General features: G+C 34.0%; 2 protein-coding genes across 2 annotated transcripts; both read left to right on the forward strand.

The window, feature by feature from the left end:
• Window positions 1–547: 547 nt before the first annotated feature.
• Window positions 548–6456, forward strand: LOC109192967 (factor of DNA methylation 4-like). Its single transcript, XM_019343695.1, has 10 exons — window positions 548–613; window positions 727–1643; window positions 2236–2417; window positions 2552–2662; window positions 3008–3088; window positions 3175–3252; window positions 4394–4982; window positions 5146–5258; window positions 5790–5820; window positions 6130–6456. Exons 2-10 carry the CDS (start codon window positions 734–736, stop codon window positions 6246–6248), a joined length of 2214 nt encoding a protein of 737 aa, XP_019199240.1. The 5' UTR covers window positions 548–613; window positions 727–733; the 3' UTR covers window positions 6249–6456.
• Window positions 6457–9152: 2696 nt separating this feature from the next.
• LOC109192884 (factor of DNA methylation 5-like) lies at window positions 9153–16977 on the forward strand. Its single transcript, XM_019343591.1, has 12 exons — window positions 9153–9380; window positions 9968–10255; window positions 10967–11035; window positions 11138–11425; window positions 12284–12352; window positions 12443–12730; window positions 13769–13837; window positions 13940–14227; window positions 14951–15019; window positions 15122–15409; window positions 15701–15901; window positions 16525–16977. Exons 1-12 carry the CDS (start codon window positions 9207–9209, stop codon window positions 16747–16749), a joined length of 2316 nt encoding a protein of 771 aa, XP_019199136.1. The 5' UTR covers window positions 9153–9206; the 3' UTR covers window positions 16750–16977.
• Window positions 16978–18655: the final 1678 nt, after the last annotated feature.

Below are 18655 nucleotides of genomic sequence, written 5' to 3' on the forward strand. Positions count from 1 at the left end.
ATCCAAAAATCTTTGTGGTGAAGACCAAAGATTAAAAATCAATAAAATATTTTGAAAAAAAATACTTAGAGGTCGAGTAAAAAATATTGTTAATTAAAATAAAAAATTAAAATAATCAAAATGAGATTAAAAAAATATTCAAAACAAAATATAAAATATAATTAATTAAATAAAATAATTTGAATAGGAAATATATTATAAAATATTCATATCATCATTATTAATATTAAAATAATATGAAAAAAATACAATATTACAAATAAAATATTCACAAAATATTAAATATAATTAATTAATTAGATAAAAATTATACAAGTAAAAAAATGAAAGAAGATAACTTTATAAAGAATAAATCAAAATGTAGTGTCCAAATTATCATTTGAAATGTGTAGTACCTCACTACCTCTTCTAGTCGAGGCAAGTTTTCCAATGCCATACCCAAGTCGACCTTGGACGATCTCTCTTCCTTTCTATACAATCTCTCTACCTTCCTTCCTCCTGCTAAACCCTAACCACATTCCTTTTCTCGCCATTTTTTTTTTTTTTCAGTTGTTCAAAGCTTCAACTTAGAATATAAGAAGATAAGGGACCCCCAACAACCGAACCGGAAACTGTTAACACTTTGTTCTTTACTTATTTCTGAGCAGATGTTTCTAACTAATTGCATGTGATTAGCTTCTATTATTAATTGTTAAACAGAACTAAACATTCTTTGTTTCATTACAGGCGGACAATGCCTTACAGGAGAGAGGTCGAGCTGCATGACTGTAGTAATTCAAAACTGGAAGAGTTGAAATGCAGATACTATAAGGATTTGAGAGATGGAGAAGACAGAATCAGGGGATCGGGAAAGTATTTCCTGTGTCCATATTGTCAGGATAAGAGAGGTAATGAGTATGATATGCAAGGGCTCCTAAGGCATTCTTATAGGATAGGTTATGCTTCAAAGTCTTCAAGTTTGAGAGATAAGGCTAGACATTTAGGGTTGCTTAAGTATTTAGAGAGGCATAGATATGCTGAAAGTAATGCTAGGCTTCCATCGCCCAGTGATCCTTCTACCCAAGGAGCTGATGAAGAAACTTTTGTTTGGCCTTGGATGGGAATTGTTGCTAATATTCCTGTAGTATATAAGGATGGAAAGTTTGTTGATGAAAGTGGTCAAAAACTGAAAATGGAGTTGGTTGCCAAAGGATATAATCCAGTGAAGGTTTATACATTGTTGGCCAACAGGGGGTTTTCAGGATATGCCGTTGTTGAATTTAATTCTAACTTTTCTGGATTTGCAAATGCAATGGCATTTGCACAGGAGTTTGAACTGGATAAGCATGGTAAGCAAGAATGGTATTCAAGTTTGAAAGATGAGTCAGATGACAATCTTTATGCATGGATTGCTGGCAAGGAAGAGTACAATTCAAATAGTATTGTTGGGGATTATCTAAGGGGAAATGGAGATTTAAGAACCATTTCTGAGATCCAAAATGAGAATAGAAAAGAAAACTCCCAACTATTTTCCAACTTGGTCAATGAGTCGGAGTCAAAGTACAAGGAATGTGAAGAGACGGAGAAAATGATAAGTAAAACTGAAGTTTTAATGGGCAATGTGATGAAAGAAAAAGAGGAGATGCTCTCAGTGCATAATAAAGGTACATAAACTATGGTTGTTTTCATATCAACTAAATTGCATATCTACTTGTGTTATTTTCTTTTAATTATTTTGGTTATACTAATAGAAAGCAGTGTTGTAAAACTCGGCCTCGTCGGCGCTAGGCGGCGCCATGCCGTGCCGCTTTTGATTATAGTCGGTCATTACTCGGTCGGCCGCCTAGGCGGCCAACTCGGTCAAAATCGGCCAACTCGGCCGCGTCAATCGATTTCGTCCGATTTTGATCAATTTCATCTGATTTTGACTAATTTTGACCGATTTCGTCCCATGTTGTCTTTCATTAATTATTGATTTTAATATTATTATGATGTTATGACTTATAAATTATCGTTATTTCATTTATTTGGATGTGTTAATTGATTGAATGTTGAAAATAGTCTCATTAAAATTGTCAATCTACAAGTCTGTCACTATTTTTTTAAATTTTTTTAGTGCCCGCCTAGCGCCGCCTAGATTCCGTCTAGGCGCCGCCTAGGCGCTAGGCGCTGCCCGTTTGAAGAGATACTTGCCTGTTTGCCCTGTTTGAAATGCATATGTTACATTATAGTTCACTTATTTCTTTTTTTCACTAGAGTTGGAGATGATACATCAGGAGGCACTGAAACTGGTGGAAACCTTTTTGAGTGAGCAGGAGACAAGTAAACAACAATTGGATGATCATGAAAAAGAGCTGAACCTGCGAGAAGATGAAATAAGACAGTGTGAAAAACTTAATGAAAGTGAGAAAATGAAGCTTGACTGTGAGAAAGAAATGGTATGTTCCATTTTAATGAATGAGCTATGTTGGAGAAATGTCTCCCCCCTCCCCCCTTTCCCCTTTCCCCTTTCTCCAATTGTATATTATTAAAGGAGCAATGGATGGATGTGCAATTTTCATTTTCATTGCAGGAAATGCACAGGATGAAGGTTAAAGAAAAATTTGAAAAGTGTGTAAAAGAGAAATTGTTGGAAATCTGCAATATACTTGACATACCTATTGCCAAGGCTACATCAAAGAAGGTTTGTTGACTTTCTCCTACATGTTAGTTTTGAATACCATCTGTAGATAACCCTACCATTCTCAACAATTCCATAAAATAACTGTACTCTTTAGACTCCCAGGAAATACAAATATAGAGTAGATAAGATTATATTGTTCATCTTTTGGCAACTTGATTACTATTTTCTGTTTTGATAAATAGCAATTCCAAACCAATTCTGAAAACTGCAGCCTATGGGGTAAACCATCAATATTTGCTGTGTAATTTCGATGAACAGCCATCTAAGCAATCCCTTGAGGATTCATCAATTTATTTCTGAGGTGTTAATAGCCAACCTTTTTTTTGGGGGTTAATAACCCTGCAGGAAGATGTAGTTGTAAAGTTGATGGAATTTTTGGAGGCACCTCATGCTACGACTTCTGAACTGCTTGCTGAAAAAGGGCAGGTTCAACATGAAATTTTGAATATCTAATTTCATTTCTCTCTTCTATTCCTAATATATTCATATAATTCTTCTCTTTTGTTTAACAGTCAAGCAAGGGAAAGCGTAAGAGGGCTAGCAATAAAAGTGGATACTCTGCTTCTGGAAGTTCAAAAGGCTCAGCTAAGGTAATACTTGTTGTTAACAATAGCATTAAATGCAATGTTTAATAGCATAAGGTATAGATGAATGTTCAAATAATATGCTCCCCAAGTATAAATTTTGTCTGTCATGTAATGGCTATTATTTTCGTCATGAAACACTTGTACACTAAACTTTTGCTTGTCAACTGTTTTGCATAATTGCATATTATAGTTTCTATATCCATGCCCTGAGATTTGAAATGTTAAATCATCTTTTCTGAACTATGAGCTTTAAATTTTTGGTAAGCACACAGAAACTTGTGCTTGTCAAAATGTCAACTGTTTTGGCTCGTCACAATATCTATATCTGTGCCCTTAGATTTGAAACATTAACCCTCTTTGCTGAACTATGAACTTTAAATTTGTGTTAAGCACAAAAATACCATTCTTTGGAAAAAAGAAGGTAATCAAGTAGGGTGAACACTTTTTTCTATCATTCATTCATTCTGTATAGTTTTTGAACTATATTATATGGTAATATTGATGTTTATGATTTAGAAAACAATTCTTTGAATCATGAATTTTTTTAAATGGAACTGTGGTTCATGTATTTGTTTATGGAACAAACTCAAACTCAGTGATGCCCTTTGTCCCTGTAATCTCCTGTTTGCTGCCTGCCTGTCAGATCCACATCTGAGCAATGTACAGCTTATAATGGATTACTTGAATCCTTTTTTTACTCTCTCTCTCTCCCAACAATGGCGTTAGAGAGTGCATGTATCCACTAATAAGAACATTTGAAAAATCAGCTGGAAAATGCCAGAGACTTTGTGAATCTTCCATCTGAAATCTCTGCAGGGAATATCATTCTGGCTAAACTTCATCTGATATGGAAGTGTTAGCCTTTTCTGTTAAAAAAGTAAATAAAAATGAATATCCTAAGTTGTACATTTCTCCTCTCTTTATACTAGGCTGTACTTATCTTATTGTCCTATCTGAAAACTTGTTCTTCATCAACATTTCAAGATCAACCAAGTATAATATTTGCTTACTTTGCCTCCTTTGAAAGAAAAGGAAGATAACTTATTTTCAAACTTGAGAAAAGAACCTGAGATGGAATTGAATCAGATTTTGCAAATATGGCTAAATTTCTATGTAATATTAAATCAATTGTCTTGTTCTGCAGAGTCGCAAGACTGAGAGTGGATCTAAGAAGGGTGAGAAGAAGAAGGACATACATGAATCAGAAAATGAGTCAGAGGAAGAACCAGAACATGAAGAAAAAGCTAATGGTGTTTCCGACAGATCAGAGGATGAGATGTCAGACCATTCTGACAGTGATAAGAAAGATGATGATTCCGATGATGAGCCTGAGGAGGTTAAGAAAAAGAAACCAAAGTCAAAGAAGTCAGTACCAAAGGAATCTGAAGATGAGTCTGAGGAAGATAAGAAAAGTGAAGAACGTAAGTCAAAGAAGTCAGCATTAAAAGACTCCGATGATGAATCTGAAGAAGAAGAAGAGAAACTTAAGAAAAAACAGATCTCTAAGAAATCATCATCAAAGAAGGAATCTGCTAGAAAATCCAAGACCAAAAATTCCGCTACCCCAAAAAAGTCTACCCCACCCAAAAAGACTCCCACAAAGACATCCATTCATCCTAAAGTTAATGATGGTAATGATGCAAGTCCAAAAGCATCCTCAAAGAAGAAAAAAACTGAAGCAGCAAAAGAAAAATCCTCAAATTCAAAGAAGCCTGCTTCTAAAGAAAATAAAGGTAAAGAATGTAGTATTTTGCTACCATAATTTGCTTATCTAAGTTCAAACATGTAGTCTCATGTTAATATGATGAATACACATTAGTCGTTTCTAACCCTGTGCATCTACTGCCTTGTATTCTCATGTTCTTGATGTTGCTTTTAATCTTACCAAACTTTCAGGGAAAAAGGTTGTGAAGGCAAAGGATCAACCCAAGAAAGATAAAATAAAGCCGACTGATGATGAGCTAAGAGAATCAATTTGTGAAATCCTTAAAGAAGTTGATTTCAACACGGTGAGGATTGATGTTTATTATTTGTTGGGCTCATAGGATCTAATTTGCCATCCCTATTTTCCAAACATTTGATGTATTTAATTTTGACATCTGGTCATTCAACATGAGCTGTAACCAGCTTAATTCAGGCATGCTTAAGTTGCAATGGAGTAGCAAATTACAAATAATATCTGAATGAGTTGATTCCAAGTTGGTTATTATTGATGAAAATATGCATAGTTGGAAAAATTTAGTGTAGTGTGAAAATTGGATCTTGTTACAGCTGTCTGTGCATTAGATAAACATTCTTTGGTGATCTTTGAATATTGTTTTCCTACATCATATGTAGATTTGGAAATACTGTTGTTAGAATTAATGCATGCTTGGAATCATGTGTGAAAAGTAGGATCTTGCTACTACTATCTGCTTTCTGAATTTAAATATTTCTTGTGCATATATATGAGGACTGTTGTCCTGGATTTTGTTGTTTTGATGCATACACTTTGAACTTGAGAAATCCTTGATATTGACCAGTTCTGTTTGATATTGCAGGCTACCATATCAGACATTCTAAAGCAACTTGGTATGTTCTTCATAACCTCCACTTAGAGAAACTCCATTCCCCCTGCTGCCGTCCCCCCACAACCCCACCCCCACCCCAACACACACACATGCACACACAAAAACCCAAGAAAAGAGGAAAATACCTTAATAAAGATATGTTAACAAAGATCAGAAGACTGAATACTTTTTTCCATTTAGAATTGTTTGAAAAGTTTGTACAAGGTCTGCATTTGCATAAAATAGGTTATGCATCTATTGGTAAGAAATTGGAATTGAACTCGTCTCATCAATGCGCAACTGTCTTTTTTTTTTTTTTTTTTTTGGGCAGGCAAGCAGTATGATACAGACATCACACCCAGAAAATCATCAATAAAACATATGATCGAGGATGAGCTTACAAGACTAGCATATGAAGGAGATGACGAGGAAGATGAACTAGTGCTGTAAAAGGTGAAATGCAGGCTTCTTCTTGTCAAGGTGCGGAGACCTGAAAACGTGTCTCCCACACATCCCTTGCTCCATGTTGTGTAATGTTGTCCACCCCCCCCCCCACTCTTGTATTTTGCAAATGCTGTAATAATCAGGATACCCACCCTTACTTTTGAAGTTCTCTAGCTAGATTAATGCAGCATCATGCATGTTTGGATTGATCATATTTGAAACTTCTTGTCATCGTTCAAGATTTGAATTGTGTGTAGATATTTTATGGAGTGAAGCGTGCAGACAGACAGAGATAAGTATAATAGTTGACTGGACAAGCATGTATTGGATTTTCAGGTGAGTTCTACATGGACTCCTAAATCTTATTACTTAAATTTTACTCTCTGATGTGGCGGATATACTGATAGGTTACTTTTTCATGTGAGTCCCAATACAAATGTCTACATCAAGATTTTGTGTGGGAGTAAATGTTGGGAGTAGAAAATGGGAGTACATGTAGTATTTTCCTTTTGAGGTTGTCTAAATCATCCACAGCAAAAGCCGACATTTCATTCATTGGCAATTTATATCGTGAACCAGGGTCTATAATGCATTGTGGACCCTGGTCTAATACACATAATTTGATTTTATAATGTACAAAATTTATGTTCATAATACACATACAATATAATGAAGACACATAAACATTTAACATAATACACAGAATTCATATTCATAATGTACAAAATTGATGTTCATCATATCATGTTTATGTGTATTATGAACATAAATTCTGTACATTATGAAGTCAAATTATGTGTATTGAATCGGAGTCCACGATATAACGATTACAGGTTGCAATGTGGATTGTTTATATTTCAACAAACACCAACTTACCATTCCTAATTGTTTAACATACACCAAGTTGGCATCCTAAGTGGTGGCAAATTATATTGTGGACCGTGATTCACATTATGATAACGGTTTATTTTTAATATATTGAATATTTATTTATTTTAATATATTTTAAAGATATTTGAGTTGTAAGCAGGAATTTTAAATAACATAAAAAGGCAGCAAGTAATACTTGATCAATGTATAAAAATGAGTTAGTTAGTAAATTGGACAAAAGAAATAGAAAGATGAAATATCAAATATTGAGTTAGAATATGGTTAGTTTAATGTCACTAAATCTTTTAGTATCATAAAATATGTAAGAAAATTTTAAAGTGTCAATGGACATTGTTGAGGGGATTTTATTTATTTATTTTTCGATAGGCTTTTAGAGATGTGAAAGAGAAAAGATATAGGAGAGAAATGTTGGGGTTATGTTATTTGGGAATTTTTTTGTCCAACAACATTTTTCATATTATAAAAAAAACAGTTAAAAGTCACACGTGGGCGCATGATAGTAATTAACCAACCTACTATACTGATGAGATAGAAAAAAAATAAACTAAACCCACATTCTACTAAGAATCATGCTAGGCTCTCCTCCATTTTTCATAACATTTGTTTTATTGCATGATGTGAAGGTGTTTCTCACCAATAAAAATGCATTGACTATTCAACATTATTTAATTTAGTGGGCCATTTTTACTTAGTATTATCAAGAGGAAGGTTAAGAGGTGAAAATGCGGGAATATAATATTTTTCTTTTACTAAATGTGTTTTTTTTGTTTTATTTTTTTAAAAATGTGATTTTTTGGCACCGTTTTGATAATTGAGGAACAACATTTACACCAATCATAATTTAGGGGTGACATTGATAATTGACATATTATAGAGGGGTATTTTTTACAATTTTCCCTATAATATATTTGAGATCGAACCACTTCTTGTCCCTACAAAAATCATACAATTTATAACCCTATTTTTGTGTGTGTGTGTGTGTGTGTGTGTTTTTTTTTTTTTTTTTTTTTTTTTTTTTTAAATCAACTCACCACAAAATATCATATAAGAATGAGTGTGTGTGAGTGGTAAATGTAGGGGAATGCAGCAAGGTCTTAAAAACTCTAAGGGGGTGTTTGGTTGGATGAAAAACATTTTTCATGGAAAATGTTTTCCTAACCGTGAAAGAAAATGATGTTTTATGTTGTTTGGTTGGATGAAAAACATTTTTCATGGAAAATGTTTTCCTAACCGTGAAAGAAAATGATGTTTTATGTTGTTTGGTTGGATGGAAATTTTTTTCATAAGAATGAGGAAAACCAATTCCTAGCTCATCTTAAGTATTTTGTTTTCCATGAAAAAGTTTTTTCATGCGAAACTAATATGACAATTTACGCTCATTCTTTATTAATTACTTTTATTATTATTACTAGTATTTCTTTATGCGCGATGCGCAAAAAATAGGTGCCCGATATTTAACATTATATTAAAATTTTAAATTTATTTAGATTTTAGTTATTAAAATTATTCTAAATAATAATAATGTAAATCATTTTTATAAATTTGATATTTATATTTTACGTAATAATTAACGTATAACTCAAATATATAATGTGTATATTATTATATTAATGAAGAAAATATATGGTGGATGTATGTGCATAGTAAGAATAGTGGAAAAGATAACGGAAGTTATAACAGTAGGGGTATGTTTGTCCAAAATATCCTTTATAGCATAATGTACAACAAAACTTAACGGAAAAAACGGACATAAATGAGGGGTATAATTTTCATTCACACTTATTATGTTTTTAGATTTTAGATAATATTATTGTTTTGTAGGATTATATTTATTATTATACTCATTATTCCTTATCATTTCAAACTCAACCAAACAATGAAATTCATATTTCCAATAATTTATTTTTCACCGACCAAACAATGGAATCTATTTTTTTGAAATTTATTTTTCATGAAATTTCAATTCCATTTCTATTCAAATATTTTCTAGTGAACCAAACAAGCTGTAATATATTTATTTATTCAAGTGTCTTTGTTTGGACTAGAGAGCTGGAAAACATTTTGAGTGGGCCGATGATGCAGAAGAAAGAATTGGAACTTCTGGACACCATTTTTGGTGTATGCAAGACAAGTGAACCACTATTGGATGATCAACTAAAAGATTTGAAACTGCGCGAAGATAAACTAAAGCAGCTTGAAAAACTGAATGAAAGTGAGAAAAGGAAGCTTGACCGTGAGACACAAATGGTATGTTCCATTTTAATTGGGTTACGTTTCTGAAATGTGGTTAGTGAGAAGGCGTGTGCATGTATGTATGTATATATATATATATATATATATATATATATATATATATATATATATATATATTTTAGTTTGAAAATCATGGGCAGAGTGAAATTTTGCAAATGAACTCTTAAGTTTTAGGTGACCACATGCTTGTAGTTGATGTTCTTGTTCTATTTCAGAGGAAAAAATGAAATCTAATAACCTAGTTGAATCCCGGTGTCAACAACTAGAGGGATGTCAGATCTATCATTATTTCAAATGGGTGGTCACAAGATGAACATTGATTCTTTAGACTAAAAAAGATTGAGAAAGTATATAACAGATACTACTTTGTAAAGAATGTTTGGAACTAGTAATTTCTGAAACGGAAACCTATATTTTCCTCAGAATGAGAGGGTAATTCTGGCACAAATTAAGGCTTATGAAACAATGATGGAAATTTCTAAATACCAAAAGGTATGGCTATTCCTCTTTTGCAGGCACTGGAACCAAATACAATGGAAGCTGGAAAGTTGGCAGTTCTAATGGCTTGCTTTTAATTTCAGAGAGAGAAGGAGCTTGCGTGGGAGAAAGTTATTGTGCTGCAAAGAGAGCTGGATCGGAAGCAAGGATTGGAGATGGAGATAGAGACCTTAAAACACGACATCAAAGTGATGAGACAGATGAACGAGAAAAGGGATTTAGTAACTAAAATGAAATTGACATCAATTGAAGAAGAGCTGAAAGATAAGCAAGAAGAACTTGATTACTTTAAAAACATATATAATGAATTTATTAAAAAGCAACGGTGTGACAATGATCAGTTGCAGGAGGCTCGGAAAGCGTTGATCAATGTGAGCCTTCTATACAATTTCTTTTGTTCATGCTATATAATACATGGTTTCTTATAAAAAAATAATAGTTGCATCATATAATTTCCTTTTAACTGGATGTTTTAACCGAACAATGATCAGAGTTTTTGGTGTTATTTTTCAGTATTTGATTATGTATGGTAAGTGCCTAAGTGGTTCTAACTTCTAAATGAAACTGATAGATACAAAGGGCTTATTACTCTAGGGTATCATCTACTCTGCTTGTCTGCTAAAGCATTTATAACTCAAAGCGTGAAGTAAAAGGTAGTTCGCTGGTTATTCCTTCCTCTGTAAACAAATTGAAAGCACATCACATGATAATTACATACACATAAGCTTTTAACTGCAGGTACATAAACTGGTTAACATGTTATGTCTCTGCAGTTAACATATTCTTGATTGCTGGCCCGGGGGCCTTTGCGTTTTGTCTGGGCCTTGTTCTCTGGTCCTTCATGCCCACTCAATCTTTCGTGTCTTGGACCTTGCTCCCCTGGCACCCCGCACTTGGCTTTTCTTCTTAGGCCGGACTTGATATATCCATCATTACTTTTTTGCAAATGAACTCTTAGGTTTAGGTGACCATTCATGTTGTTCATGTTCTTGTTCTATTTCAGAGGAAAAAATGAAATCTAATAACCTAGTTGAATGTTTGAAAGTAGTCATTTCTGAAACGGAAAATTATATTTTCCTCAGAATGAGAGGGCAATTCTGGCACAAAAGATGGCTTATGAGACAATGGTGGAAACTGCTAAAACCCACAAGGTATTCTATTCCTCTTTTGCTTCAAGACAGGCACTGAAACCAAATATAATGGAATGCTGGAAAGTTGGCAGTTCTATTTGGCCTGCTTGCTTTTAATTTCAGAGAGAGAAGGAACTTTCGTGGGAGAAAGTTATTGTGCTGCAAACAGAGCTTGATCGGAAGCAAGGATTGGAGATGGAGATAGAGACCTTAAAACACGACATCAAAGTGATGCGACAGATGAACGAGAAAAAGGATTTAATGGCTAAAATCAAATTGACATCAATTGAAGAAGAGCTGAAAGATAAGCAAGAAGAACTTGATTACTTTAAAAACATATATAATGAATTTATTAAAAAGCAACGGTGTGACAATGATCAGTTGGAGGAGGCTCGGAAAGCGTTGATCAATGTGAGCCTTCTATACAATTTCTTTTGTGCATGCTATATAATACATGGTTTCCTATAAAAAAAATAGTTGCATCATATAATTTCCTTTTAACTGGTTGTTTTAACCGAACAATGATAAGAGTTTTTGGTGTTATTTTTCATTATTTGATTATGTATGGTAAGTGCCTAAGTGGTTCTAACTTCTAAATGAAACTGATAGATACAAAGGGCTTATTACTCTAGGGTATCATCTACTCTGCTGGTCTGCTAAAGCATTTATAACCCAAAGCATGAAGTAAAAGATAGTTCGCTGGTTATTCCTTCCTCTGTAAACAAATTGAAAGCACATCACATGATAATTAAATACACATAACTACAGACACATAAGCTTTTAACTGTAGGTACATAAACTGGTTAACATGTTATGTGTCTGCAGTTAACATATTCTTGATTGCTGGCCCGGGGTCCTTTGCATCTTGTCCGGGCCTTGTTCTCTGGTCCTTCATGCCCACTCAATCTTTCGTGTCTTGGACCTTGCTCCCCTGGCACCCCGCACTTAGGCTTCTCTTCTTAGGACGGATTTGATATATCCATCATTACTTTTTTGCAAATGAACTCTTAGTTTTAGGTGACCATGCTTGTAGTTCATGTTCTTGTTCTATTTCCGAGGAAAAAATGAAATCTAATAACCTAGTTGAATCCTGGTGTCAACTACTATGTAGAGGGATGTCAGATCTATCATTATTTCAAATGGGTGGTCACAAGATGAACACTTGATTCTTTGGGCTGAAAAAGATTGAGAAAGTATAGAACAGATACTACCTTGTAAAGAATGTTTGAAAGTTGTAATTTCTGAAACGGAAACCTATATTTTCCTCAGAATGAGAGGGTAATTCTGGCACAAATTAAGGCTTATGAAACAATGATGGAAATTTCTAAATACCACAAGGTATGGCTATTCCTCTTTTGCAGGCACTGGAACCAAATACAATGGAATGCTGGAAAGTTGGCAGTTCTAATGGCTTGCTTTTAATTTCAGAGGGAGAAGGAGCTTGCGTGGGAGAAAGTTATTGTGCTGCAAAGAGAGCTGGATCGGAAGCAAGGATTGGAGATGGAGATAGAGACCTTAAAACACGACATCAAAGTGATGAGACAGATGAACGAGAAAAGGGATTTAGTAGCTAAAATGAAATTGACATCAATTGAAGAAGAGCTGAAAGATAAGCAAGAAGAACTTGATTACTTTAAAAACATATATAATGAATTTATTAAAAAGCAACGGTGTGACAATGATCAGTTGCAGGAGGCTCGGAAAGCGTTGATCAATGTGAGCCTTCTATACAATTTCTTTTGTTCATGCTATATAATACATGGTTTCTTATAAAAAAATAATAGTTGCATCATATAATTTCCTTTTAACTGGATGTTTTAACCGAACAATGATCAGAGTTTTTGGTGTTATTTTTCAGTGTTTGATTATGTATGGTAAGTGCCTAAGTGGTTCTAACTTCTAAATGAAACTGATAGATACAAAGGGCTTATTACTCTAGGGTATCATCTACTCTACTTGTCTGCTAAAGCATTTATAACTCAAAGCGTGAAGTAAAAGGTGGTTCGCTGGTTATTCCTTCCTCTGTAAACAAATTGAAAGCACATCACATGATAATTACATACACATAACTACAGACACATAAGCTTTAACTGCAGGTACATAAACTGGTTAACGGCCCTGTTTGGTAAAATGGCTGTTAGCTGATTGTGTTAATTAGAGGGTATAAATAGTTAATAACATTAGCTGATTGTAGAAAAGTGTTTGGTAAATTAGCTGTTAGCTGATAGCTGTTTGGTATAATTTCTTTTCTCAAAAAGTAATTGAAAAAGTTGCTTGGAGTAGCTTTTTGAATTTTAGCCTTTTGGAGTTGCAAAAAGCTAATTAACCAAACATTTATATTGATATTTTAACTAAATCAAACAATTAATAGTTGTCAAATAAGCCAAAATTGGCCTATAGGCCAATTTTTTACCAATCAGGGCCAACATGTTATGTGTCTGCAGTTAACATATTCTTGATTGTTGGCCTGGGGTCCTTTGCATCTTGTCCGGGCCTTGTTCTCTGGTCCTTCATGCCCACTCAATCTTTCGTGTCTTGGACCTTGCTCCCCTGGCACCCCGCACTTAGGCTTTTCTTCTTAGGCCGGACTTGATATATCCATAATTACTTTTTTGCAAATGAACTCTTAGTTTTAGGTGACCATTCATGTAGTTCATGTTCTTGTTCTATTTCAGAGGAAAAAATGAAATCTAATAACCTAGTTGAATGTTTGAAAGTAGTCATTTCTGAAACGGAAAATTATATTTTCCTCAGAATGAGAGGGCAATTCTGGCAAAAAAGATGGCTTATGAGACAATGGTGGAAACTGCTAAAACCCACAAGGTATTCTATTCCTCTTTTGCTTCAAGACAGGCACTGAAACCAAATATAATGGAATGCTGGAAAGTTGGCAGTTCTACTTGGCCTGCTTGCTTTTAATTTCAGAGAGAGAAGGAACTTTCGTGGGAGAAAGTTATTGTGCTGCAAAGAGAGCTTGATCGGAAGCAAGGATTGGAGATGGAGATAGAGACCTTAAAACACGACATCAAAGTGATGCGACAGATGAACGAGAAAAAGGATTTAATGGCTAAAATCAAATTGACATCAATTGAAGAAGAGCTGAAAGATAAGCAAGAAGAACTTGATTACTTTAAAAACATATATAATGAATTTATTAAAAAGCAACGGTGTGACAATGATCAGTTGCAGGAGGCTCGGAAAGCGTTGATCAATGTGAGCCTTCTATACAATTTCTTTTGTGCATGCTATATAATACATGGTTTCCTATAAAAAAAATAGTTGCATCATATAATTTCCTTTTAACTGGTTGTTTTAACAGAACAATGATCAGAGTTTTTGGTGTTATTTTTCAGTATTTGATTATGTATGGTAAGTGCCTAAGTGGTTCTAACTTCTAATGAAACTGATAGATACAAAGGGCTTATTACTCTAGGGTATCATCTACTCTACTTGTCTGCTAAAGCATTTATAACCCAAAGTATGAAGTAAAAGGTAGTTCGCTGGTTATTCCTTCCTCTGTAAACAAATTGAAAGCACATCACATGATAATTACGTACACATAACTACAGACACATAAGCTTTTAACTGCATGTACATAAACTGGTTAACATGTTAGGTGTCTGCAGTTAACATATTCTTGATTGCTGGCCCGGGGTCCTTTGCATCTTGTCCGGGCCTTGTTCTCTGGTCCTCCATGCCCACTCAATCTTTCGTGTCTTGGACCTTGCTCCCCTGGCACCCCGCACTTAGGCTTCTCTTCTTAGGACGGACTTGATATATCCATCATTACTTTTTTGCAAATGAACTCTAAGTTTTAGGTGACCATGCTTGTAGTTCATGTTCTTGTTCTATTTCAGAGGAAAAAATGAAATATAATAACCTAGTTGAATGTTTGAAAGTAGTCATTTCTGAAACGGATAAATATATTTTCCTCAGAATGAGAGAGCAATTCTGGCACAAAAGAAGGCTTATGAGACAATGGTGGAAACTGCTAAAAACCACAAGGTATTCTATTCCTCTTTTGCTTCAAGACAGGCACTGGAACCAAATATAATGGAATGCTGGAAAGTTGGCAGTTCTATTGCCCTGGCTTGCTTTTAATTTCAGAGAGAGAAGGAACTTTCGTGGGAGAAAGTTATTGTTCTGCAAAGAGAGCTTGATCGGAAGCAAGGATTGGAGATGGAGATAGAGACCTTAAAACATGACATCAAAGTGATGAGACAGATGAACGAGGAAAGGGATTTAGCAGCTAAAATGAAATTGACATCAATTGAAGAAGAGCTGAAAGATAAGCACGAAGAACTTGATTACTTTAAAAACATAAATAATGAATTTATTATAAAGCAACGGTGTGACAATGATCAATTGCAGGAGGCTCAGAAAGCGTTGATCAATGTGAGTTTTCTATACAATTTCTTTTGTGCATCCCTATATAATACATGATTTTCTATATATATATATATATATATATATATATATATATATATATATATATATATATATATGAAAGAAAAAGAATGGAAGTATACGGTTTATTCTTAAACATTCTTATGGTCTTGTCCATCTCTTTGGTTTGAAAATAATATAATTGATTTTCAGCTTCCTAGGCTATTCATTCTGTTTTGGTCTTTGTTATTGCATTCTTTTATGGCGACTAATGTTCCAAGATTTGGCTTTTTACCATAGGGCTTGAAGGATGCCCGTAGCAATATTTGTGTAAAGAGAATGGGAGAACTTGATGGGAAGCCATTTATCCGTGCTGCAAAGCAAAAATATTCAAAAGAAGAAGCACCCGGAAAAGCTTTAGAGCTGTGCTCCCTGTGGGAAGATCACCTAAGGGATCCACACTGGCATCCATTTAAGGTTGTCAAGAATGGAGAACAGCATGTGGGTAACTTTTTTAATCTGTTGTTTATCTCTCTATCTCATGCACACTACACACTGGTATACACATGGACACTCTTTGAACCACAGGTTGTTAGATATAAATATACTAACATAAACTTAAAAGAAACTTAAGTCACGAAAAGCTTGACCTCGTAGTAATGAAAGCTTTAGAACGATCTCGTCATAGTTGATATCACCATTGGAATAGTAGACCTACACAGAAACGTTAGTCGTTTTGTCTACTACTTCTCTCCTGAATACTAGATAGTGTAGTGTATTCTGATTACATGAGTTGTGGGAAGACTGGTTTTCTTAGAAGCCTATGTGTCATCATGATAGACAGATATTTAGTTAAAGTCAAACTGAATATCTAAATTACTGACTAAACCACTTAAATAATACTCCGTATTTAATATATTATATTATACTAAATGGAAAAATTTTACACTGGTAGGCAATACAGCTCTCCCTCCTCTTTCCTCTCCTGCTAGCATCAAAGCACAGGGGAGAAATTTAACACCAATAAACAGATTATTTTGTAGATATGTAAGTTCAGTTTATTAAACCCAGACTGTGAACTGTGAAGTTCTCATTCTGTGGTATAATTCAATTTGAACTCTCAGGTGGGGGTGATTGATGAAGAAGATGAAAAACTGGTGGGTTTGAAGAACGAGTATGGTGATGAAGTGTATGTATCTGTGACCACTGCATTGATGGAGTTGAACGAGTACAACTCCAGTGGCAGGTATCCAGTGCCAGAGCTGTGGAATTCTAAGATGAAAAGAAAAGCAGAACTGAAGGAGGGAATAGAGCAAATATTAAAACGATCGAGGAGGCTTAAGAATTGATTAATAGAAAGAGGCAGCACTTACAGATAAGTACTTATCTCCCTTTGTGTTTTTCCTAAATTTTGGGTATGCATGAAGTATGCAGGTTTAGTAGTAATCTTTCAGGACAACGTCATGATCCCTGATAATTGATGAACAAGATATGGAGTAATGTTAAGATTTTTGGTGCTATGTATTATGGAATATATAAGTAATTTGAAATCTATATATATTAGGCTAGGATTTTGAGTTAAGTAGTCATAAGAAAATTTGTTTCCTTATTAAAGATCTTCTAGCATGTATTTATAGGGTTGTGTATTCTCCTTTTTATAAACCTTCTATTCACTTTTGTACAATATATTTTTTCTAATTCCTTGATTCTTTATCTCTCTTTCGCCTAACTGGCGGGTAGTTGCTATTCTCCATCCGTCAGGCCTTTGGATCTTTCAAATTCAACATTGCGTTTGGATTGCTATATCGTTATGTAATATTTCGACTTTGGATTTGGACTGTGATGTTTGATAGTGTGTTTGGAACTGTAATGTTTAGACTTTGGATTTGGACTATGATGTTTGGTAATGCGTTGAATTTGTAATTTTGTTATGTAATGTTTAGACTTTGGTAAGACGTGGAATATTTGAAATATGCATTATTGGTTATATTGGTTATTTCACTTATTTGGTTTGTTTGTATTTTAAATTTTAAATTATCAGTAAAAATACATAAATAATTATTTGCCCTAGAAAACTAGGAAAGATTGGGAATTGTGGTTCTTAAACCAAATCAAACCAATTTTAAACGAAACCAGACTTTTTCAAATAGAGCTGAACTACAATGTTAAATCAATTTTTTTTTTTTTTTGACTGAACTAATTGAAACTGAACCAAATACCAAAACGCACACCCCTAGTTTATCCGTCTTAGTTAACTTCATTCACTCAATCCAGTGCTAATAATAAAAGTAAAAGTATGTCGCCCACACGAGTGGCTCAGTTAGTTTCTGAATGGTAGATTGTGGGCAATGACGTAGGATTGAGTCCGGACAATTGCAGTGTGAAAGTAAAGTTGTTATACCATGGTCCACCTTGCAAGGTGGACCCTGGTCCTAAACGACGTATAAATTGTGTACTTTTAGTATTGGAATTGTAAACTTCTAGAGTATAAATTGTGTTTCTAATTTGTGTTACTGCAATATTTGAAAGGAGCTTGTGAATACAAAACAATGTAATCAATTACATATATGTTGACATTGTGTGTTCATAGTATACAAATTGTGAATTTTTAAAAGGTAAATTATGAACATTTGGAACCGGGTCCACATAATAATTTGCCGTGAAAGTTTTACCCTCTTGTGAAAGTGGCTCATCGTAATTTATCTCTCCTCAATCCTGTGATACGTGTCTTACTAGTTAAGATATGTCTCTTGACTCTTGACTGTTTTGTAAAAACTTATGAATATTGTACAGTGTATTTGCTCAATAGAAGAAAGCTAAAATATGTGCGTGACTAGCGATCAATAATGTTATGGCTACTATAAGTACGGAGTATCATTCTTTCTGTGTGGACACTTCTCACTTGGTTTGCTGTGAAACAAGCTATGCTATACAGTTCATATTTGATCATGTTTTGTAACATATTTAATCTTTATTTTATACTTAATGTGAAAATATGTTTGAAAGAATCTTTATTTGCTTCATTAATTTGATCAATTAAATACAAATTCTTTTATTTAAGCAAGAATGGTTGATTTTGCATATACTTTGGACGAAAATTGAGTCGAGTAGATTGTTTGAGGAAAAAAAAAGAAGACAAGAAAGTGACGTTTAGAGAGTCTAAAAGTGACGTTTTCAATAGTCTTAGGGCATCCTCATTAGAAAATTTAGTACACTTCTAAAGAAAAAGTTAGATGATGTGGATGAGAGAGTACA

Source organism: Ipomoea nil, unplaced genomic scaffold (genome assembly GCF_001879475.1).
Source record: "Ipomoea nil cultivar Tokyo-kokei standard unplaced genomic scaffold, Asagao_1.1 scaffold1834, whole genome shotgun sequence".
NCBI lineage: Eukaryota > Viridiplantae > Streptophyta > Magnoliopsida > Solanales > Convolvulaceae > Ipomoea > Ipomoea nil.